At 27.9% G+C, this 24,937-nt stretch overlaps 1 protein-coding gene across 1 annotated transcript in view; it reads left to right on the top strand.

Moving 5' to 3' along the window:
* The first annotated feature begins 5,229 nt into the window (after positions 1 to 5,229).
* Positions 5,230 to 24,937, top strand: part of LOC117180725 (esterase FE4-like) — a 38,263-nt gene continuing 18,555 nt past the window's right edge. The window contains exons 1-3 of the mRNA XM_033373212.1: positions 5,230 to 5,304; positions 9,391 to 9,736; positions 13,064 to 13,420. Coding sequence (XP_033229103.1) covers positions 5,230 to 5,304; positions 9,391 to 9,736; positions 13,064 to 13,420 — 778 coding nt within the window. The remainder of the gene's footprint in view (positions 5,305 to 9,390; positions 9,737 to 13,063; positions 13,421 to 24,937) is intronic.

The raw sequence follows: 24,937 nt of genomic DNA, 5'->3' as shown, positions 1-24,937 counted from the left end.
AGAGGGAGCTCTTCTTAATATTTTGACACCAAAATCATGTCGATACACCTTACCGACTGCGAGTAAAGCCACCCACGCTTTAACTTGACAGACTGTACTTACAATCACTAAAGCTGCCAAGTACATTCCGGGGAAGAATTAGGACAAACGTCAAGAGCAGCATCACACAGCAGATTTCTGCGATCTATCGACTGAGCTTCACGAGCTAAACAACATTTGTGCTCTAGGTAAGATATCAGTCCCCGGTGTTAGTACGATCTTATTTTATGCGTGCCGTACAATTTGTACAATTTAACTCTGATGTAAGTACATAAAATAGAGGCATCCTCTCACGTCAAAAAAGAATTTAAGGCATCTACTGCATCCTCGCCGAAGAACTTTGCCTCTCACTAGAGTTGTTGAAAGTGTTAGTTTTTTCAGCTTGGCTCCGGCTACCTTTAGCTTCTCAAAAAGTAAAATTGTTTGTTTTGATAACGGGCTAGAAGTTGCACTCTGAAGACCAAGTTCAGATACCTTAATTTTTTAACTGCAGATTCAAAGCGTCTGGAGTTAATGAAATTCCTCGACGATTTTGTATTTTGCGCTGAAAATAAATTTTCAAGAGAGTTGCTAGCGTGCACTCCTCAAATATATAAAATCAAATTTAAAAGAGAAATAGACCTTAGAGTGTACGGAAATATTTTGATTATCCCTGAGAGGTTTTTTTTTAAGTGTATCGAGACAATTTTCTTTGGATAAATAAATCCATATTTTATTTGTGATAATTTTACATAAACGAAGTATCTTTATTTTCTTCTCCTGAGTTTCTCTTGTAGTTAGAGATATTATGATATAGTAGAGAACTTCTCAATATGAAATTTTGAAAAAAGGTGCTTATTTGAATTTTTAATTTTTTGTTTAGCATTGGTCTTTAAACAAGAAGCTTTAAAAATAATTTTATGCAATTAATTTAAATTATTCAAATGAATAATTAACTAATGCTTTATTTTTTGAACGTAATTCCATTTTTTAATTTAATTTAAGCCATGTTTATTTTATTTTAAAGACCATAAAAATTACGAATCTTTATCTTCTTACGATAATAATAATTGAGCGATAGAGAGTAATTCTGCTCACAGCAATTACGCTTCCATAAATAAAACTTAAAGCTGGTAATTATTGACGATTACGCGAATGAAACCCCCTTATCTCGTCTCGATCACGAAAAATCGTTCCGTTAGCAGAAAATTTTTTTATCATATTTTTAGTCACAATAAAAAAAATTACAAAAATCTGGTTCAAAAAGAAATAGTTTAAAAAAGAAGATAAAAAATTAAGGAAGGGTATTTGCAGGATGCCTCTTTTTTCTTGATTTCTTTCTGTGAATTTTAATTATTTAAATAAAAATAATAAATAAAGAAGGCGATTGGCAGGTTGCCTCATTTCTCTTCCCTATTTTTTCATTTTGTTTCTTAATTTGAATGAATAATTCTAACATAAAGGAAAGACAAGAAAAAAATTTAGGGGATTTAAAGGTTGCCTTTTTATTTTTTATTAATTTTCTTTCTTTTCGAATGAAGACATTTAAAATTGTATTATCCAAATTTCATCGATCGACTTATTTTTTATTTTTTAAATCTCGTAGTTAAATTTAAATATTGGATCAGAATTTAAAATTTGATTTAGTCTCAATATAATTTCTTAAACTTTGTTTTCAGTTATCTAAAATCTGCATTGAAAGATTAAAATTTTAGGACGACTTGAACCTTAAATTAATAAAACTTGTTTGATTAATTTATAAGCATTATGGAATCGTATGCTGCAAGATAAAAAGATACAAATGAGTAATATAACAATAGCAAATTTTCTATTAGTTTACTTAAATTATTTACAGCAAAGCTGAACAACAGAACTATTCAACTGAACATGAAATAATTAAATGTTCTTTTAAAAAATAATTTGAAGAAAATTTTAACAAAATAGTTAAATTTGAAACAAAAAAGAAGATTTTTTAACTTAAATAATAAATCATTAACTAAAAAAATTAATTTTAAACAAAGTAGTACCACTTTCAACTAACTTGTTGAATCTCTAACAAAAAAAGGTTTTTAAGTCGCTATCCATAATCAGCAAAAATCTTGAAAATTTAATCAAATTGTAATATTAGTGAAAAATTCCTGGGACCAAATTCAAATGAGTTTAAACAAGTAAAGTGAAATGTTTTATATCATAGAATCAAAATAACGTCAGTCCCACCAAACTTCGTTTTTTAAAGAGTTTTCATCGAAATTACACCTTGTCTTTTGTCATAGTCGTTTAAAAAACTACCAAAAAATTTTAAAAATTAATTTCAATCATATTACTGGATTTAATGTATTACTTTCTGAAAATCATGAGGAATGTAAATAATTTTCAACTTTGGTAGCATTTGTCCTGTTTTTTCGAAATAGAAGTTTAAAAAAAACTAGCTAAAATATTTTTTGAACATCGCATTCAATTATGCCACCGGAAGTAATGTATTATTTTCTGAAATCGAGAATTTTTAGCAATCAGCAAAAATAATTTTATTATATTTGAAGAAAAATTTTCAAACAGAATTTAAGATAATTATAAAGGAGTTCACTTTTTTCACTTTTTTCATGAGAATTCTGAAAAATCATTAAATTTTTAAAAAATCAGAATAAAAAGGATAAATTTTTAAACAAGAAGATTATTTTTCTATCAAGAAATACTATTTGTTAACAATTTTTAACTAAAAATGGAATACTTAAATTTTCAGTTAAAAAATTAATTTTCAACAAAACTGATGAATTTTCAACGAAAAAGATGAATCTTAATCTGGAATAATTACATTTTAAACCAAAAAAATGAATTTTCAACTAAAATAATAAATATTTAACTTAAAGAGTTGAATTTTCAACAAAAATCGGCAAAAAGGCGAACTATAAACTAAAAAGGGTAAATGTAATCGAAATTCTAATTTTTAGTTCAAAAAATGATTTCACCAAAAAGATAGATATTTAACTCAAATCATGAAATATTTCATTAAAATAGATACATTTCCAGTTTAAAAAATAAAAATTTGCATTTAAGGAAAGAACTGATTTAAAAAATAGTGCTTATATTTTCGAACAAATTAAATTAACAAATTAACAAATTAAATTGTTAGTTAGAATAATTAATGGTGAACCAAAGAGATGCATTTTTTAACTGAAATATTAAAATATTCAACTGGAATAGTAGTTACATGTTCAGTTAAAAAAATCACTATTCAGGAATAAATCAACATAATACCTTATTTTTCGATCACAGATGAATTTTCAATTATTTCTGAACAAAAAATATAGATTTTGATATTTCTACGAAAAAGATTTTAATTTTTGATCAAGAATAATTGAATTCACAAAAAAACGTTTTAAGAAAGTAGGCGAATTTTCAGATGTGAAGGATTTCTCAGTCAAAAGAAAAAAATAATGGTTAACCGTTAAAATTTTAGAGTTTTTAATTTTCATAATTTGCAATTAAAATCTATAAATGTTTTAATTTTCCCAATTAAAAACCCAAAACTTAGGAATTTTTCTATATAAACCTCTAAAGCTGTGGAGTTTTTTAAATATGGCCCTTAAAAATTAAAGAGTTTCTCATTTTGATAATATAGAATTAGAAATGTATTCAAAATTTTAGTTTTTATATTAAAATGTATATATCTTTAAAATCTTGCAAATTTAAGAAATCGTATTCATAAATTTTTTAATGCAAGAGCTTTAAAAACTTGAAACCCATTGGGCACAAAATTTGGTGACGTCTTTACGACATCGTGACGGCATCTTTACGACAACTTTACGACATCCTATGTCCATGTCGTTTCAGTGTCTTTGCGATATCGTAAAGACATCGTCAGATCATACGACTTAATTAAGATATCGTAAAGACACCTTAACGACATAGACATAGAATGTCGTAACGTTGTCGTAAAGATGTCGTAACGACGTCGTAAAGACGTCGCCAAATGTTGTGCCCACTGGGAAATTTAATAATTAAAAAATATTTTAAGTTATACGTCTACACAATGAAATAATCTTCAATTCTAAATCTTCAAAATAGACTCATTTTAAAATGATGTTACGAATTTTCTTTTCTTTTTATTAGTACCAAAAGTGGAACATCTGATCACGATATATAATTTTACATTACCTTATCAATTTTTTATTGTCTTTTGTTTTCTGCTGAGATAAAATCTAATATTTAAATTGAAGTGACACTATATTGAAAGAATAATTAAAATCAAATTTAAACCTAATTTTAAATAAGAATAAAAAAAAATTGAATAAAGTTTTAAAAAAGACGATTCAGCTTTTTTAATCTCCAATGAACGCAAATTCATTAAAATTTCTGAAAAAAATATTTACCTAAATTCTCAAATGTGTGGTACAATAGAGGCGATAGAAAAAAAAGAAAAAAACCTTGTCGGCGAACTATATCAACATGTATGCATCGAATGTAGTAAACCGTCCGTCATTCAGTCTCCTACCGTGACAAGAACAATACTTCTAAAAATTCCGTTATACGAAGACACTCTCTTATTTATTCCATTATTTTATTGTTCGTTGCTGCTCTGAAATTATTAAGATTATGGATACAAATTTAACAAGTGTATCCATACTATTATATTTGGTATTAATTTCTTGTTTCAATGCAGAACCTATAGTAAAAACTTCTGAAGGACTCCTCAATGGAACGATTTTTAAGTCAAATAAGGGAAGAGATTTTTCAGCATTTATTGGAATTCCTTACTCCGAACCCCCAATTGGAGCTTTGCGGTTAGTTACAGTTTTTAATCTTCTCAGTGTGGTCGTGCGGTCACATAGACCGCACCACGTATTTTTTATACGTGGTCTGTGAGACCGCAAGACCACGGCAAAGTCTCAATTTTATATTTCTGTTTCAATTTGTTCTCTCATTTGAGCAGAAGGTGACAAATTCGTATAGACACATAGCCGTGCGGTCTACAAGACCGCACCGTGCCTCTGTTATGTCTCCCTTCTCTCACTGGTGTAAAGGACTATTAATAATTAAATTTGATAAAATGTATTATTTTTCACTAATTCTCATATCCATTCAAGGTCAAAAATATATTCCAGATTTTTTAAATTAATTTATTGATAATATTTATAATTTATTTTCAGTTTCAGTAGCCCTAAAGCAAAAAAGTCTTGGAATGGAATAAGAGCCGCAAATAAAGAAGCAAACATGTGCCCTCAAGTAGCAAATGATGGCAAGGTTATTGGCGATGAAGACTGCTTATACCTGAATGTTTATTCACCAGTATTAATTTTTGCTTCGTCTTTGGTGAGAAATTAATGTTTTTTTTGTGTCAAGAATCACATTTATGAAATTGCAGTTTTTCTGGCAGTTTAGTAAACAAAATAACTTTAATGATGATGTCTTTTAAAATAAAATCAAACATTATTTTTAACAATAAATTGTTAAAAGTCACAAAAGCATTTCTTTAAACAATATTTTTTGCAATTTAATTTTTTATTTCTATCGCATCGTACTCATTTAAAAAAAAAACTTTAAATACAAATAAATGTTAGCTTATTTCATTCAGGAAAAAATTCTAATGTTTCCGTTTTGAAAGTAAATATTTCTATGGTTGAAAATTTTAAAACAATGTCTTTGAAATAAATATTTTTTATAGCAATAAATAAATTTGAAGATTATTTACTTTTTTTAGATATTAAAAACCGTAGAGTTGAATCTTTTTTTTCTTGAAAATATTAGGCATGATTTATAAAGATTCGAATGTTTTTGAAAAAATTTGTAAGAAGTGGTAACAAAAAATTCGGTATGTTTTAAAACTTTCTGAGAAAACAAATGATTCTTCTTTTATAAGGCATGCCTAATAATATAATTTTAATTCTTGAAATCATAGAAAACTTTTTTCCAGATACATAATTTTTTTTACAATTACTTTAAATAAATAAAGATTACTTTTTAAGCTAAAAGACACTTAAAGTCGTATTTTCAAATTCTCATAAGACAACGAAATATTTCTACAAATTCAAAATTTTCCAATTTAATTAATTTATTTCATACAAATAAAGATTTTTCACTCAAGAAAAATAAAAGTTTATTTATGAATTTTTATTCAACAAAATATGAATTGTTGAATTTTCTTCAAAAAAAGGTGCCAGTTGACTTTTCAATATCAAAATATGAATTTATTAACAAAATTGTTGAATTTCCTACTAAATAGTTTTATTTTCAGAACAAAAAATTTAATCTTCCTTAAAACAGATGAATTTTTATTGAAAAACACATTTCAAAAGAATAGTTGAATTTTATCCACAAAAGATGACATTTGACTTTTCAAGACCAAAATATAAATTTATTCCTGAAAAAATAAGTTTCCACAAAAAAAATAAATTTCCAATTAAAAAAGGATGAATTTTTTATAAAATAGTTGAGTTTTTATCCAAGGAAAATATCATTTGTACCAAAACAGAGGAATTTTAATTTTTAAAAACGGCACTTTTTGAAATGTATAACTTTCTTCCAGAAAGAATTTAACATCATTTTGCAACACAAAAATGTAAAAGTTAAACAAACAATAAATTTCTAGGAAATAGTTCAATTTTTAACAAAACAGAATTTTCAACCCGAAAGTATCACTTTTCGACAAAATAGTGTAATTTTTAAACAAACAGTTGCATTTTTATCTAAGAAAGTTGAAAGTTCTGTAAAAAAATGAATTTTTAATAAAAAAACAGAAAATTTCAAAAAAATAGCTGAGCATGATCAACTGTAACCTTGTCAATAAAAGCAAGTTATTTTATCATGAAACTATTACCCAAAAAGGAAAAATCGACTATGTTTTCTGTTTGGTGTTCAAATTTGTTTATAACAAATTACATTACTTTTCGAATATTTCTTGCTTTCAAAAGCCTTTACGCATCAAATCCCGGATATGATGACAGTAATAAAATTGTTTACGAAAAGATAGAAGAATTTGAAACTATATTTTTCAAACAAAAATAAACGTAGAAAAAAATTTTTAAAAATGGCACAGTGAGGCTTAAAAAGAATTATATTCTTGCCAAATCTGTTTTTAAAAACAAACACTTTTTTATGTTTTTAATTTTCATAAGAGAATTTATTAGATTTCTGTAAAATCTGACCCCCTCCCCCATTCTTATCAAATGTATAGAAAAATTAAAAAAAATTCATTTTCAAACATTTTGATATTAATTTCTTTCCAGATTCAAAAATTTTCTGTGAGGTTATTCTTAGTACTCAAAAAGAGAAATAATTTCTCTGATTAAATTTTTTTTTATGAAATAGAAGTACCAGAGGTAACATAAAATGAAAAAAATACGAAAATGAAAATTTAACGCCAAATAATGGACGATATGAAAAAAAGGCAAGTGAATAAAAATGTTTTTTGTAATGCCCTGCAAAGTCATTCCAACAACTTTTCGAATTTTCTTGAAAAATCGAAAATTGAAATTTTAGCAGTATAAAAAAGAATGAAAAATTGAAATTTCCATTTTACAGTCAAACTATGTAAGATGCGATAAATAATACAAACAATGCAAGTAATGAAAAAAAAGAAAAGTTTAATTTTTGGAAAGACGACGCAAGGCATGTACAAGAATTAATTGAGAAAAGTTGTTTATCTAAAAAAGATACAGAAATTCTTTATTTACAATTCTTAGAAAGATAGAGAAAATTTTTTTTAATTGTATAAAATGAGATAAAATGAAATATTCTTTGAAAAAATTACATAAGAGACAAAAACAAATAAAAATAAAAGCTGTTCTACCAAAAAAATTAAAATATTTTTTATAAGCTAGTGTTATAAAAATACATTCAAAATAAAAGATGTACTATTTTGAAAATTGATACGAACTACAAGAAGATTTTATTTAACACAAATTTTTTGCATGACATATTTCTACAAGTTTCCTTATATTCGAACCACTTGACGCTAGGATGTGTATTTTTAGTTTAAATAGTAAAAATAGCATTATAAATAAATAAATTAAACTTATGGAAAAACAACAAAAGTTGCAAAAAATGTTTAATAACGAAATTCCATTTTTGGTATAAGATGCGCGACTTCTCAATTATAAAAACAAGATAATGAAAACACGTGTATTTTAATACAATTTTACATTAAAAATTATTATAATAAAAATGTATTCAAATGATAAATTTTACTGGATAGCTAATAATAAATCAAGTGCGTTGCACAATATGCGTGATGAGAAAGTTTTCATTAAAGCCCAAAGAGTTTTAACCAAAGAGAATTTACAATTACCAAATTACAGTTTACGATGCTTTGAGTTTTAATTTCAAAAGGATTGTTTAAAAATGAGAAATCTGTTATTAAAATTTTATATTTTTGGGTAAAAAATTCAACTGTTCTCATAGAAAATTTCTTTCTTATTCAAAACTAATTTTTTATGCTGAAAAGTAAAATTGAAATCTTTTTTGGTGGAAAATTCAACTATTTTTTTGATAATTTGTGTATTTAATTGAAAAATTCATAGATTTCAAATGAAATGACATTTTTGGATAAAAAGATAACTATCTGGAAACACCTAAATAACTGTCGTGGTAAAATATTATTTAAATAGTTCAAGGTCACTCTTTGAGTAACTTTCAACGAGAAATCGAATAGTCTGACCTGAAATTTAACCTTGAACTTTACCGTCAAGGTAATTTTAAGGTCAACTCAGTGCTTCTGAATAGGAATCCCTATTTTTGACATAGACATTCGAAAGAGTGGGGAATTTTACATTTAAATATGTACTCATGTCATAGGTCAGGTGTGACTTTGCAGGTCTGCTAAAGGTCATTAAAACTTAAGCAAGGCTCACTTGGCTGAACGAGATGGCTCTGTATTTTCTCAGGTCAATGGATGACCTTGAAATGCGCTTGAAACTCAAGTGGAAGGTGAAATTGAAGGCCATCATTGAATTTCTCATTGAAAGTTTCATCAAGAATGGCCTCTAATTATTTAAATAATATTTTATTTATTCATATTTGAGTAATGAACCGAAAAAAAATGATAAACTCTTGACATTTTCAGTAACAGTAACTAAAAATTCCTGAACTGTCACAGCAATTTTTTAAATATGTGACTGGAGTTTTAGATAGCTACCGTTCATGAAATTTCTGTTACAGTTCAGGAAAATTTAGAAACGCTTTCTGCAAAAAGCTTTAGTTACGCATCTCTGAACATTTCTACAGCAATTTCTAACCGTGTGGAAGAAAAAGGAAAGAATCGACGTTTTTGTGCTTTTTGTATAAAAATAAATGTTTAAACAATAATACTGTAAAAATCGTTCGCACATATATTTACAGTTTTGTTACTTACAATTTTATTCTGTAAACAATATACAGGTGAAGAATACTTTTAAGGGTGTCTTATTGCCAGTGATGGTATGGATTCACGGAGGAGGATTTTTTGGGGGAAGTGCAGGCCCAAGTCAATTTGATCCCAAGTATCTTCTAGAGAAGGATATTGTCCTTGTTGCAATGAATTACCGTTTGGCAATTTTAGGGTTTTTCTCTACAGGGGATTCAGTTGCTCCAGGAAACTTTGGATTAAAGGATCAAAATTTTGCTCTAAAGTGGGTCCAAAAAAACATTCAATTTTTTGGAGGTGATCCAAATCGAGTTACGATTTTTGGAGAGAGTGCGGGAGGCGCTAGTATAAATTTTCATGCAATCTCAGACGCATCTAATGGTAAGCCAGATCATTACAAAATTTAACATAAAACAATTAAAGACATTAGGAAATATATTTAAAAAATAGTACATCAGAACCGCGTTTTAGTAACTGTGCAGAATTACTGAAAATAAAACAAAGAATCACATTCATACTTCTTTTTATTCTTATTATTATCAAGTCACAATGAAAAGAAACATTTGTAAAAAATAAAAAACAACGTTTTGGCACTCAGACAGAACCTTCATCAAAACCAAAAAAATTGGAGGAGGAAGGAACAGGTACGAATAAACGCTGCTCTCTACCTGACACCTGAGAGAGAATCGTAGTGTTGTTGCTGTTCTTGTCTCATCCAATTTTTTTATTTGATAATAATATTAATAAAAAATATAAGGAAGTTGATTTGATTGGTTGGCTTCTCATTTTTATTTCCTCTCTTTTATTTCTGCCTCAAAAAAGAATGTTTTTCTTTTCTTTTTTAGGAAAATTGGTATCTTTTTTCAAATTGCAATAGAAATATTTTATAGTGGTGGTCCAAATATGGTCGCTAGATGCTTGGTGTTATTTCCAGGCATCCTGAACATTAACTTGATACAGAAAATAATTTATGTGCCTATTTAATGCTACTTGTAATATGTACTGTCCCGAGCTAAGAGGCTCTATGATACCTCATTTGTCCACGGCCCTGTTCGTGTCATGTCTGCCGTGCGCTGACGCCTGTGCGCGTGCAGTTTCCTTTAAAACTTCTTGCTACCTAGTGGGCACAAAATTTGGCGACGTGTTTACGATATCGTTACGACATATTTACGACAACTTTTCGACATTTAATGTACATGTCGTTACAGTGTCTTTAAGATATCGTAAAGATATCGTCAGATCATACGACATATTTACGATATCGTAAAGACGCCTTAATGGCATGGACATAGGATGTCGTAAAGTTGTCGTAAAGATGTCGTAACGATGTCATAAAGGCGTCGCCAAACATTTGCCCACTGGGTATGTACACTTAAACCCGTTCAAAATAGTTTTTGCTTTCCAATAAATAATTATTATTTGAACCAAGCTCTTTTATTTATTACTTGATTATTGGAAACTAAATAGGATTTTAAATTTGATCATAATCTCATTTAAATTTTTAAAATTTTAATTTTCACGTTTCAGTAACCAAACAGTTGAATTTTTTGAAACAAAAGCTGAATTTTCAAGCCAGAAAGAAGAATTTTTAATTAAACAGATACATAGGCTTTTAATTGTTTTTAAATTAATAAAAAATATATATTTTCAGTCGAACTTCGGAATTTTTTACAGAAAATTTAATTTTCTACCAGAAACTAAATAGTTGAATTTTGAAGACAGAAAGTCGAACTTTCGACCTTAAATAGGATAGTTAAATTTTCAGTTCGAACAAAAATTAGAATAAAAAATAAAATAATTACATTTTTAGCTACTTTTTTGCTGATATATTCTTGGACAAATCGCCAGCATGTGGGCTCTACTCTATAGGATCTATTTTTATGTTTACAAATGTATCTTAAATTAACTTTAAAAGTACCTTTTATTATGACAGATTTGATTTTTCCGATATTATCGGTCGAAATTAATCGGAAATTAGATATTGGACGATATGCTTGGAAGTATAGTAATACCCGTCAAAAGCGCTCCCTTCAATAGCGCTCCCTTTTATAGCCTTTCCGAGAATTGACGCCGCGGATAGGGGTAAAAGGAGTTGCATGGAGTTTGCGGTGTTCACACAGACGCTGACAAACGAAAGCGTTTTCAGCCGACACGGCAGTCTATTGGGTTATTTCCCCACCATTGCAAGCCTCAAACCTGGCGCAATAGAAGAGTTGCACTCTAAATAAATCATTAATTTTTTTAGACGAAAGTAAATGAAAATTCGTGATATCGTTTTGCTTCTTAGAAAGAAAAGCTATTTATTTAATTATTCTTGTTGGTAATTGGCAAAGTGTGTGATTTGGACAATTCATCGTGAAAAAATATATTGCGCTTTGTTTGAGGTTAGGCGCCATTGTTAAGACAGTTGGTGGTGACAATTTCGAAGGTTTTGCAGTTCGTTAAAGTGTGATTTTTAAAGATTTTAAGCTATTACTTTTTTGCACCTCGAAAGGCGAGGTAAGAGAAAAGTACAAGGAGAAAATAAAAATTATCGAAGACTGATCCTAAATATCATTACGACATCGTTACGAAAACCTTACGACACCCTATATCCACCTCGTTAAGGTGTGTTCACGATATCGTAAATAAGTCGCATGATCAGACGATATCTTTACGATATCGCCAAGACACCAAGACTACATGGACATTAAATGTCGTAAAGTTGCCGTGAATATGTCGTAACGATGTGGTAACGACGTCGTAAAATTGTCGCAAAGATGTCGCAACGATGTCGTGAAGATGTCGCTTAAATGTGTACCCACTGGGTAGGCAATTGGCAACCATAATTTGTTATAAATATTAAATTTGAATATTTATGATATTTAAAATCAGCGCGCCAACAGTAACCAATAAGGGCTTCCTGGCGCAACGCAAGCGCAGTTCAAAGTTCTCGTTTTGAAATGCAGTACTGCAACTGACTGATAAAAATAAAGAACTGAATTATGAAACCTCAAAATCATATCCGATTTTGAATTTTTATTTTTAAGTGATTTGTTGAATAAGGACGTACAACTTACGCTAGTGTGTGTGTGTTTAAATTCGCAAATAATTTTATTTCAACTACTTTGTTACTATAGCTGTAATTATTCGATATATTTTTTCAACACTCCATTGAAAATTCTACATTCTTATTAAATTCCAAATTATTATATATATAATTATATTATATTATATAAACTATTAAATTCCACATTATTATTATTATTATTATTATTATAAAAACATTTCTGTGTTGAAATGTTGTCACACGCTTATAATGCCCAATTTGTCGAAGGCATTTTTGGTTAGAGTTGGATTTTTTATTTGATCATTTTTGCACGGGGCTGTCCCGGTATATACCATCCGTCACGGACGCATTTTTATAATGCAATCAAGTGATCTGATGAGAGCAGTCTGCCCAGACATATTGTACAAAGCCTAGTTTTTACCCCATCATTGACGGACTGGTTTGCAGTCAAGTACACGATGGGGGGACCTACAGCTTAAGGTGGGTTCCGAACCACCAGAACCTCGGTAAGGGTGCATTGAAAAATTTCTAGAGGTACCGGCTCAGGGATCGAACCCCGCACCTCTGAGGTGAAGTTCGAGTGTCTAACCAACTGAATAATAATAATAATAATAATAATAATAAATATTATTATTCATATGTATCTCCTATTCTTTTAGGACTATTTCACCAATATATTATTGAAAGTGGAAGTGTGCTAGCAGCTTGGTCTTATCGGGAAAGAAGTCTGTTTAAACCTCACGTAGATAAAGTTGCAAAAAAATTGGGCTGTCCCATAAATAGTTCTGCTGATGTTGTCAAGTGTTTAAAAAAACAGACTGCTGCACAATTACTGACTGCATTAATATTCCAAACTTTGGATTTTCCCGCATTAAACTGGATGCCGACAGATGAGCCCAAATCAGAAGAAGCATTTTTGACTGATAGTCCCGAAAACCTTGTGAAACAAAATAAAATGAAAAATTGTCCTGTCATCAGTGGTAACGTTCATGATGAAGGCCTCCTAGTAACTCTACGTGAGTTATTTTTGTTCATGTGATATTTCAAAATTTTCAAGTGTTCCTTGCATTAAAAAGGCACCATTCAAAAGGTTTTATTTAATTAAAAAACGAGTTATAATTAAACAAAAGAAGTTGCTTATAACTCTATCGGTCCAGTTTTTATTGAAAAATTTTCCCAACGTTGCGAAAACTCACTGTTTTTATCATCAGGGGAACTTGTTGGTAACAATTTTCGTTCTAGAAAAGTTGTAAAAATAAAAAAAACTTATTGAACTTAAAATAATGTGAAAATAAAAAAGACGCAATACAAACGTACGAATTAAAAATGAAATTCCATGATGTTATTTTTGGAGTCAACCCTGGAGAACCGTAGGAACTCAATGGAGCCATTACAAAGTACCCGTAAAGACCCCTTTGGGTCCGCATTCGGTTCCTTTTTAAAAAACTAAAAAAACAGCATGATTAACTTTTAAACTGTTGCAATTCGGCTTCTACGTTAAATTTTGTATTAAAAACTCACGGAGTAATCGCAATACTTTTTTTTTGCAGCGTTAAAAATGTAAACAAATGTCATTAACTTCTGCTGGAGGTGACTTCAAGCGTATCCATAATAGCTCGAGTAGTATGTCGCGCGCGAAGTTTAAAAATGTCTTTGGCCCATGTAAATGACAGGTATTGTATTTTTTTAAAGTTTTTAACGCTGCAAGAAAAAGTATTGCGATTACTCCATGAGTTTCTAACGCAAATTTCAAGGTAGAATCCGAATTTCAACAATTTAAAAGTTGATTTTGCTGTTTTTTTTAGCTTTTTAAAAAGGAACCGAAGAGGGGCCCAATGGGGTCTTTGCGGGTACTTCCCAGTGGGCACAAAGTTTGGCGACGTCTTTACGACATCGTTACGACATCTTTACGACATCCTTACGACATTCTACGTCCAGGTCCTTTTGCTGTCTTTGCGATATCGTAAAGAAATCCTCAGATCATAAAAATTATTTACGATATCGTAAAGACACCTTAACGACATGGATATAGTATGTCGCAAAGTTGTCGTAAAGATGTCGTAACGATATCGTAAAGACGTCGCCAGATTTTTTGCCCACTGGGTTTGCAGATGATCCATTCAGTTCCTTCGGTCCGCCAGAGGATTATTGAAATCCAGATTATATTGAAATAAATTTTAGAAAAAAAGAAAAATTATTTTCAAATTAAATTGTTATGTAAAAGTTCTGTACAGAATTAATTATATTTGTAATGGTTAGATGTAAAATCATAAGTATTTAAGAGGTTAAATTTTAAAGTGAAAAATTATAGGTATCACATTTAAATTTCCAAAGAGATTGTTAATGGCCTAAAGTTGTTTTAATAAACATAAAAATTGGGTGAAAATAAGTTTAACTTATAATGTTTAAAAATAACATTGATTACCATGAGAGCAGCATGTGATTCCCTCGTAGAGGAAGAAACGATTGCATGCTGCTCCCATAAGAATGACTCTAAAAGTGACTGACATCTCTTTGCGACAATTTTACGACATCCTATGTCCGTGTCGTTACGATGTCTTTAAGAAATCGTAAAGACAACGTCAGATCATGCGACGTTTTTACGATATCGTTAAGACACCGTAACGAAACGAATATAGGATGTCGTAAAATTGTCGCAAATATGTCGTAACGATGTCGTAAAGACGTCACCCAATTTTTTGCCCACTGCGATTATATGTAATATTAATGTTAATATTATGATTATAAAATATTACATTAATATTAATGAATAGTTGACTGACTTGTAATAGAAATAGTTACACTTTCAACTGAAAGAATGAGTTTTCTGCAAAAAAGATACATTTAAAATAAAATACATAAGTTAACAAAAACATTTTTAAAAATTTGTTTTAACATAATAGTAAAATTTTTTAACAAAAAGTTAAATTTTCACCCGAAAAGCTAAATTGTATTCTAATAAAGACATTTTTAATCAAATACATGAACTTCGCACAAAAGAAATTTATTTTCCATCATGACTAATCTTCTATTCAAAAATAAAGGTTTGATCATCGTTAAATTTTTGACAAAAAAGATTAATATTCCACCAAGAAAGACGAGTATTCAATAAAATACAAAAATTTTCAACTTAAAAAGATCACTTTTCAATGAAACATAGAATAGTTAAATGGTTAGTTACAAGCAAACCTAATTTTTAACCAAAAACAAAAATATTTTTCTACAAAATAGTTAAATTTTCAGAAAACAAATTTTTCCGACTAAATTGATAAATCATGAACCAAAAATAAATTTTTTTGACAAAGTAGTTCCACTTTTAACCAGAAAATATAAAAAAATTGTTAAAATTCTTTGAAATCGCTTTATATTATTGAAATTAATTGAAAATTCCTCCACATCTTTTAAAACATCCTCAAATATTTAAAATCCATAAAAATCTTTTGAATTTCTGGAAAATTTTTAAAGTTTTAGATTAAAATTTAGAAAAATTTGGGCTTTACAAAATTCTAATTATAAAATGTCATAAATTTAAAATTTCTGAATTTTCCTACTTAGTTCAGCGAGAACGAAATTCGCAGGATCTCTTTCATATTAACATTAATCTAAAAAATCTCAAGGGAAAAATTTAAGTTTGTCAATTTTGTAAAATACATTTTTCAGTTCCATATTTTGAATTGGAAAATAATATACTCCGGCTTTCAATACAAATAATAAATACTTAAATTTTATAATATTTGTTTAGTTGAAAATTTCTAAGGATTATAATGTCCACGATCAGAACAAAATATTTACAACATTTACAAATTATGAGCTTATAAACATGAAAAAAATGCAAAAACAAAACAATGAAACAATTAAAAGCTGAGTGTTAAGTGAAACTGTATAATGAGTTTCAGGACTAAAATGCTAATGAAACCATAATAAATAAACAAAATATTTGTTAAAATTTGCTCACAACAAAATATAGATTTAGATCCTATAATGAAATTTTTTAAAATATTTTCCAAATCGCATGGAAACCAGATACAAAATTATTGAAATGAGGAACGAAATAAATAATATTTAATTATTTCAAAAATTGATGAAAAAAGTGGAGAAAAATTTTCTTTCTAGTTAGAAGTACTTAAAAATGTATTTTACGAAAAAGGCCAACTTTAATTTTTCCCTTGAGATTTTTGATCCTGCGAATTTCGTTATCGCTGAACTAAGTAGGAAATTCAGAAATATTAAATTGATGACATTGTATAATAAGAATTCTGTAAAGCCCAAAGTTTTCTAAATTTCAATCTGAAACTTTTAAAAATTTCAAGACATTTCAAGAGATTTTTGAGGATTTAAATATGTGAGGATTTCTTAAAAGATGTCAAGGACATTTTAACTAATTTTTACTATTTGAAGGAATTTAATACAATTAAATTTTAGAAGGGTTATTTTTAAAAATTCGAAAGTACTATAGAAATCTTTAAAAAAGTTCTAGGTATTTCAAAAGATTTTGAAGAATTTGTAAAATTTGAGAGAATTTTGAAGGTTTCCGAGGAATTTTTAATTGATTACAGTAATTTAATATGATATTTCATAAGATTTGACATATTTTACGATATTTCAATAGATTTCAAGTAATTTTCCAATGATTTTAATAATTTAGTATGGGATTTTAAACGGATTGAAATATTTTAGCGGATTTTTAAATTTTCAAGGAATTTTCAAGAGCTTTAAAAAATTTCAAGAGATTTCAAAAGATTTTTAAGGATTTTAAATATTTGAGGATGTCTTACAAGATTTCAAGGAATTTTCAACTTTTTTATGAGTTAAAGGAATTTGAAAGACTTAACAAAATTTTACAAAGGTTATTTTTAAAAATTCCAAAGTACTTTAGAAATCTTAAAAAGAGTTCTAGGTTGTTCCAAAGATTTCGAAAAATTGGAGAGAATTTTAAAAGATTCCATAGAATTTTCAATTGATTGTAGAATTGCAATATGAGATTTTCAAGGATTTAAAATATTTCAGGGTATTTTTAAAATGTCAAGGTCTTTCAAAAGATTTTGAAGGGTTAGAAATATTTGAAGGTATTTTAAAAGGTTCCAACGAATTTTCAAATTTTTACAGCAATTTAATATGAGATTTTAAAGGATTTGATGTATCTTAGGATATTCTAATAGATTTCAAGGAATTGTGAAGTGCCCTAAAAAATTTCATGAGATTTTTAAGCATTTAAAATTTTTTATGATATTTTAAAACATTTCAAGGAATTTTCAATTAGTTTCAATAATTTAAAGCGATTTCAAAGAATTTTAATTTTTTTTTCATATTTTCTGTTTGAAAGTAGAACTACTTTCTTAAATTTTTTTTATTTTGGTTGATGATTCATCACTTTATTTGGAAAAATTCGATTTCTGGAAATTTAACTATTTTGCAGAACATTCTTTTTGCTCTTGGTTAAAAATTAATTTTTTTAACTAAAAATTTAACTATTCTATGTTTCATTGAAAAGTGATATTTTTAGAGAAAATTTTTTGTATTTTATTGAATGCTCGTCTTTCTTGGTAGAAAATTAATCTTTTTTGTCGAAAATTTAACTATGATTAAACATTTATTTTTTGTATAGAAGATTCGTCTTGATAAAGAAATAAATTTCTTTTGTGCAAAGTTCATGTATTTGATTAAAAATACCTTTTTAGTATACAATTTAGCTTTCTGGATGAAAATTTAACTTCTTGTTAAAAAATTTGACTATTATGTTGAAAACAATTTTTTAAAAATGTTTTGGTTCTTTTATGTATTTTATTTCAAGTTTATTTTTTTTGCAGAAAACGAATTGTTTTAGTTGAAAGTTTAACTATTTCTATTAAAAGTTAGTCCACTATTCATTAATAGTAATATAATATTTTATAATTATAATATTAACATTAATATTATATACAATAGTAATAATATTCATATAATTTAGCGCCGTCTTTACGACATCGTTACGACAGCTTCGAGACATCTTTACGACATCCTATGTCCATGTCGTTTTGGTATCTTTGCGATATCGTAAAGACATCGTCAGGTCATACGACTTATTTACGATATCGTAAAGGCACCTTAACGACGTTAACATAGGATGTCGTAAAGTTGTCGTAAATATGTCGTAACGATGTCGTAAAGACGTCGCCAAACTTTGTGCCCTTTGGGTTATACATACCTAAAAAAGGTAACCTTAGAATCAACGCATACATGAAATTAGGAATCACGAAAAACATCAAAATCGCCAATCTCTTCAGTTTCTTTCAAATGGGGATCGAGATATAAATAGAAGATCACAAAGTTTCCCAAAGCTTTCCCAATGGGCACAAAATTTGGCCACGTCTTTACGTTATCGTTATGACATCTTTACGACAACTTCGCGACATCCTATGTCCATGTCGTTACAGTGTCTTCACCATATCGTAAAGATATCGTCAGATCTTTATTTACGTCAGATATTTATTTACGATATCGTAAAGACGCTTTCACGACATGGACATAGGATGTCGTGAAGTTGTCGTAATTATCTCGTAACAATGTCGTAAAGACGTCGCCAAATCTTGTGACCACTGGGTTCATATCGGCAATCATCGTGCAACAGAAACCCGGAAAAACCGAAGTTCGAGTCATACATTTTCGACTTATACACGAACTTGAAGTGGTAATCATACACCTTCTGTTTTGCCGCTCTCAAACGGTAGGTATGGTGGGGGTAAATTTCATCCACGATCTGGCAGCTTTGATCTAGACTAACCTATAATATTAGGAATGGTGATCGAGCATTTCGCCATCTGGTGCCGAAAATGTTAACTAGAAAGAGTAGGCACTGGACCAAAGATATTGTGAACGTAGATTTGGTACGGGGTGTCAGAGTGGGGGAACTATATATACAGGACATCATCGTTTCTGCCCTATCGAGGTGCTGCCCTCACTGTACTACGAAGTCGAATTCTGGTGTTCTCATTCTTCATAAAATATGGCGGTAAAACAGTAGAAAATTTTTTTGAGGTTTGAAAGGTTTGACATGTAACACTCAATTTTTTTCAGATCTAAAGCTTGAGCCAGGTTTTCTGGACATAGTCTTTTTTGAAATTACGAAAAAAAAATTTTCTCGAAAAATCAAATTTCAAATTAAAAAAAAAAATAGACAGAAATTTTGAGATAAACAAGTGCTGAAAATAAATTTCTTTTATAAAGATATATTTTTTTATTATAATAATCAAATATTTATACCGAAGAAACAACTTTTAAGATGTTTTAAGCTTTTTAAACATTATTTTTAAAATATAAAATAACAATAATTAAAACAAAATGTATTTTTGAATAAGATATTTTGGTTGAAAATGTAAAAAGTATTTTTTCAGATTATAAAAACTCTACTGAAAAATCGAATTGTTAATTGAAAAAATTAAAAGGAAGGTTTAAGATAAATTAGTGCTGATTTGAATCCTGCAACGTTTGTTTGGAAAATGTTATTAGATTCGAAGAAAATTTAGAGATAAATTTTTTGTTCGTTCAAGGCACACATGTTTTTTAAATTAATTTGTCTATACAATTTTTGTATAGTTATTTTAATTTTAAATTTAAACAATAATTTTTGAACACTTTATATATCAAACAAAAATTTATTTGATAACGAAATTTAATCATCGTATTTTAAATAAATAAATAATATTAATTAAGGGACAATTTTAGTTTGGGAGAAGACAGATTTTAGTTTGTAGAAAATCTGTCAAGGAATAAAATGATTGCTCCGCAAGTTAGAACCGAAAAAGTAATATTTCACAAAAATAAAAGTTGTTCTAAATATTGCGCTAGACTCGCGACCGGAAAATTACGGGAAATGAAAGTAAATTTTCAAAATTGAACTGCAGTTCGAGTATTAAAAATTGAACAATGATTGATTTTACAACACAAGATTTTACAAGATATTACAATTTGAACTAATTTAATTCGGAAGCCTATTTAATTTGGAAATTAAAAAAAGAACAATTTTCAATCGTAAATAATTCGAAAATGAATTGTTCCAAATTCAATGTGATTAATTAAAACTTTGAACGTGACCATTATAATTTTTATATCATTTTATTTTTATTTCGAAGGTAAAAGTATTGCATTTTTACTTTTAAAGAACAATTAAACAATCATTATTTTAGAAAAAAATCGAATAAGCTGGAAGTTCTTTGAATGTTTCAAATAAAAGAACAAAATTTGGAGCTTCTCAAGAATTTTGAAATATTAAAAAAAAAATTTCAAGATTTCTGGGGAGAATTAAAATTCTTTTTTATTTAAAAAAAGTACATAACGCAAAGATATGTTTAAAAATATTTCAGAACATTTCAAAAGATTTAAAGAGTTTAAAGAATACTTAAAAATTCTGAAAAATTTCAAAAATAATTTGAAAATATTTGAAATAATTTAAAATAAAATCGATACAATTTCATAAAAATTGTATTAAAAAATAAATTTAAAAACACGCGCGGTTTAAAAGGAAAAAATATTCTGCATACATTTTCTTCAAACCTACATAATAACATTTTTCAATCAAACTTTGCAGGATTCAATTCAGCACCGATTTATATCGAAATTTATTTAATTAGTTAATTTAAAAAAAATTGAAAATGCGATTTTCTAGAAGTTTTTTGTATTTTTTTTAATACTATGCACATTTTCAAAGAAAATTTTTCTTCCAGAAATATATATATTTTTTAAATGATTGTTATTTTTAATTCAAACAATAATTTCTCTAATCTTTGCAACTTACAAAATTATTTGATAAAAGTATTCGAGTTTTATATTTCAGCACTCTTATTATGTCGGGAATTCTATTATTTCGTTATTTTGAAATTCACGAATTTTACAGTGTCGGGAATTTAATTTTTCGGGATTTTTAAATCGCTTTTTTCATTACAAAAAAACTTCCTCAAAAATAAAATTATTATTAAAAAAAGGAATTCCCTCTAAATCAGTCTGAATTGAACTCTGCAATGTTTCTTTCATTCAAAGCTTACGTGTTTTTAAATTTAATTTTCTATAACTTTTTTAAACAATTATAGTTATTTTTAATTAAAACAATAATTAAAAAAAATTGAAGATTAAACAAAGTTTCTATGATAAAAATATTTGATTATTGTATTTTTAATAAATTATATTCATTACAGAACTATTTTCTCTATTTCTGCAATTCGGCAATTTTTTAGTTTGTATATTTTATAATTTTACAGCATTCGGACTGGAATTTTATTATTAGGAAATTTTTAAATTTGATAATATTGTAGACTGTCCGGAATTTTATTATTCTGTGGTTTTTAAATTTGAGGTTTTCAGATTTCGGCATTTTATAATTTCGGGAAATTTACAGCGTCCGGAATTTTATTATTCGGGATTTTTCAGTCATCCCAAAAATGTCTCAAAATATTTAAAAAGATTTATAAAATTGTAGAAAAAATTTAGTAGATTTTGAGGCAAATTTTTTGGCAGAATGTAAATTATAAGAAATAGTTTTAGAATGAGAGGAAAATATATGAAACCGTTATATAAATTACTCATGGACTTTTATCTGTGGTATTTATTAGGATAACCATGTTTTGCAAAGTTATAAATGTAAAAATATGAGTTTTCAAAACGCTGGGAAAAATTTGAAACAAAAATTTGTCCGATATAGTTATAAATAATTCCTGTTGTTTTTTTTTACTATAAGGATGTTTTGATAACTTCTTTGTATTCAGGTACTTTCAAGCAATTTTTACTTAATAAAATTACATTTTTTTTTTTTTTAATATGTAGACATTTTCTGGATCAAACACAGAGGAACTTTTTTTCATTTGAGCATCCTTACACTTATATTTACCGCATTTCATTCTGCTTTTAAGCAACTAATAAGATTTTTATTTTTATAAAAATGCTTTTCTATTTAAAACAGCATTTTATACAGACCCAGCATCAAAAGTAACGAGTCAGGTTATTGAAAATATCATTCATTTAACTGCTGATCGTTATCCAATACCTCATGACATAGCGAAGTTCAGAAAAATAGTTAAAGATTATTATTTTAATGGAAAAATCGATTCTTCGCATCCAGAAAAGGTACCTCAATTTTTTAAAGTAAAATTTTAAATTATACACTGACTTGTTAATTCCTTCTTTCTTGTGATAATTACATGACAAATATTTTCCCGATTTGAAAAAAATGCTTCTTTCTATCTAAATTTGAATCAGGTGTTTTTGTACCAATTTCAGTCAGTGACTGAAATCTAGCCTTAAATCAAATATTTTTAATTATCAAATTTGTTGGAAAATTTAAAAAAAATTTTAAAAACAAAAAAGCGTAAATTTAAAAAATTTTTAAACATTAATTTATTAGATTGAGTGCATTTAGATTGTTTTTGAGACCATTTTTTCTTAAGATTAAAAAAATCCATGTGCGGTTATTTATAGTACTTGAAAATACCAGTATTTTCTTCTAATTACTTTTTTCGATACAAAAAAATTACGAAAGTTATAGCACGTACAATATTAAAAAGAATTAAGCTAAATAACGCACGATTTCAAAAAAGCCAAGAAAATGAAACCGTATATTTTTTAAGGTCCTACAAGATTATCATGATAGCCTTTTCTTTTATCCATAAAAAAGAGCTTCAAAAATATAAAAATTAAAATTTTAGTAAAACGATCAAGCTATGATAAAAATAAAGGAAAAATATTTGTTAAAACAAAAAATATCTACAACTTTTTTACGAATCATGTTTTGATAGATTGTGTATTTTTTGTTTTAATCTTGAAAAAGAAGATTGTTAATGAAAAAATCTAATCTTTGAAAAAATGCTGCAAGGTAGGAAAACGCGTAAATGAAAATAAATTACGCATTTAAAAAATATCTACAAACTTGTAATACACGTTTGTTATAAGAATATATTCTAAAAGGAAAAAATTCAAATTTTGGAAAAATGAAAAGAGTTACAATTACATTTCAATTAATAACATTTTTCACCTAAGTTAAACATAGCGTACAAACGTTCACATCTTAGACAAAATCGAGTAAGAAGAACAATATATACGTGCTAAGGATGTGTTCTTCAAAGCCGAAGGAGCTTTAACAAAAGAGAATTAACAATCAATTATGGAGCACGAAGCACAAAAAGCAACAGTTAATTTATAAAAAAAGTATCCTGTGTGTTGTATGTGGCCCAATCCAGTCTTTCTAAAGCCACGAAATTTGTTTTTCGAAAAATTTAATTTGTGAATTTTGCTACCAAACAACGCAAGATATCATGAACCAGTAAGACAAATTTTTGGTGGAACTTGATTCAATCAAGAGAATTTTTTTTCTTTACATTATGTCAAATCTGCTATTTATCTGCTATTTGTTTAAAAATGCGAAAATTTAATTTTTCAAATAAAATTCTTGCGACCACAAGAACGGTTTGGCTCGTATTAAACTCACAGAGTATCCTCCTTATAAAAGTGAAAATTAAACAAATAATTGACATAAAATGAAATGATGAAGTGTCATAGATTTTACATAATGGATTTATAGTATTTTTAAAACATAAATTTAATAATTTGAGTATCCACAACTTTGCAGAGATTTTTTTAAAATATCTGTCGCCTAATTTTTTATGGGAAAACAACATATTATGTCGCTGATCGATTAAATTGTTAGAAGTATATCTACCTGCTTGATTTGAAATAGATTCAGTTTCAGTATTGAAAAAAATCGACGACATAATGAAACAAACTTGATTAAATTTGTTTGTAACCATTTTTTTTTAATTCTCAACACAGCTGAGGGACGATCTGACCAAATTTATAGGAGACAGTGGCTTCTTATATCCGCAAATTGCCGTGCTTGACAAGTTAACCAAAATGTCAACAAATCCTGTATATTACTATTTATTTGATTTTCGTGGCCAGAAAAAAAGGAAAAACAAAACTTTCGGCGTTCCTCATGCCGATGATGTTTTATACATTTTCCCTGAAGAACCGCCAAAGTCCTTGACTAAACAAGATGACACTGTCATTTGTTTAATGATAGATTTGTGGACATCTTTTGCAATAAATGGGTGAATATTACAATCACTATGCCAATTTGTTATTATATTCAAATATTTATACCTACTTTTTTTATATAAAGACTCATTAAGTGTTTACTGTGTGCTATTTGTTTTTCAGGAAACCAACTTCCGGCCAATTGCCTGATCCTAATATGTGGCAGCCTTTTGCAAAAACTAAAAAATTTCTTCAGATAGGAAATATCTCTAAGAATAATGATCCATCTGTAAGTATACAGCAAGATTGCTTTACTGATCGAATGAACTTCTGGAGAAAAAACTTTCCTCTTATATAAAATTTATGTAACTAGCGACGTTTGGGAGAGCTTTCGGCAATTTTTCTTTCCCTTGACCAAAAGTCCAATAAAAATTTGGCTGCAGACTCATATAGAGAGATCCACAAATTTAGTTTTCTCATGCTAAAGTTCTCGTTGTACCAACTTTGAAAAACTTTGTTTTCAAATAATTGATTATTAA

This window comes from Belonocnema kinseyi, chromosome 9, assembly GCF_010883055.1.
Source record: "Belonocnema kinseyi isolate 2016_QV_RU_SX_M_011 chromosome 9, B_treatae_v1, whole genome shotgun sequence".
NCBI lineage: Eukaryota > Metazoa > Arthropoda > Insecta > Hymenoptera > Cynipidae > Belonocnema > Belonocnema kinseyi.
This window is presented reverse-complemented; position numbering and strand designations above follow the sequence as displayed.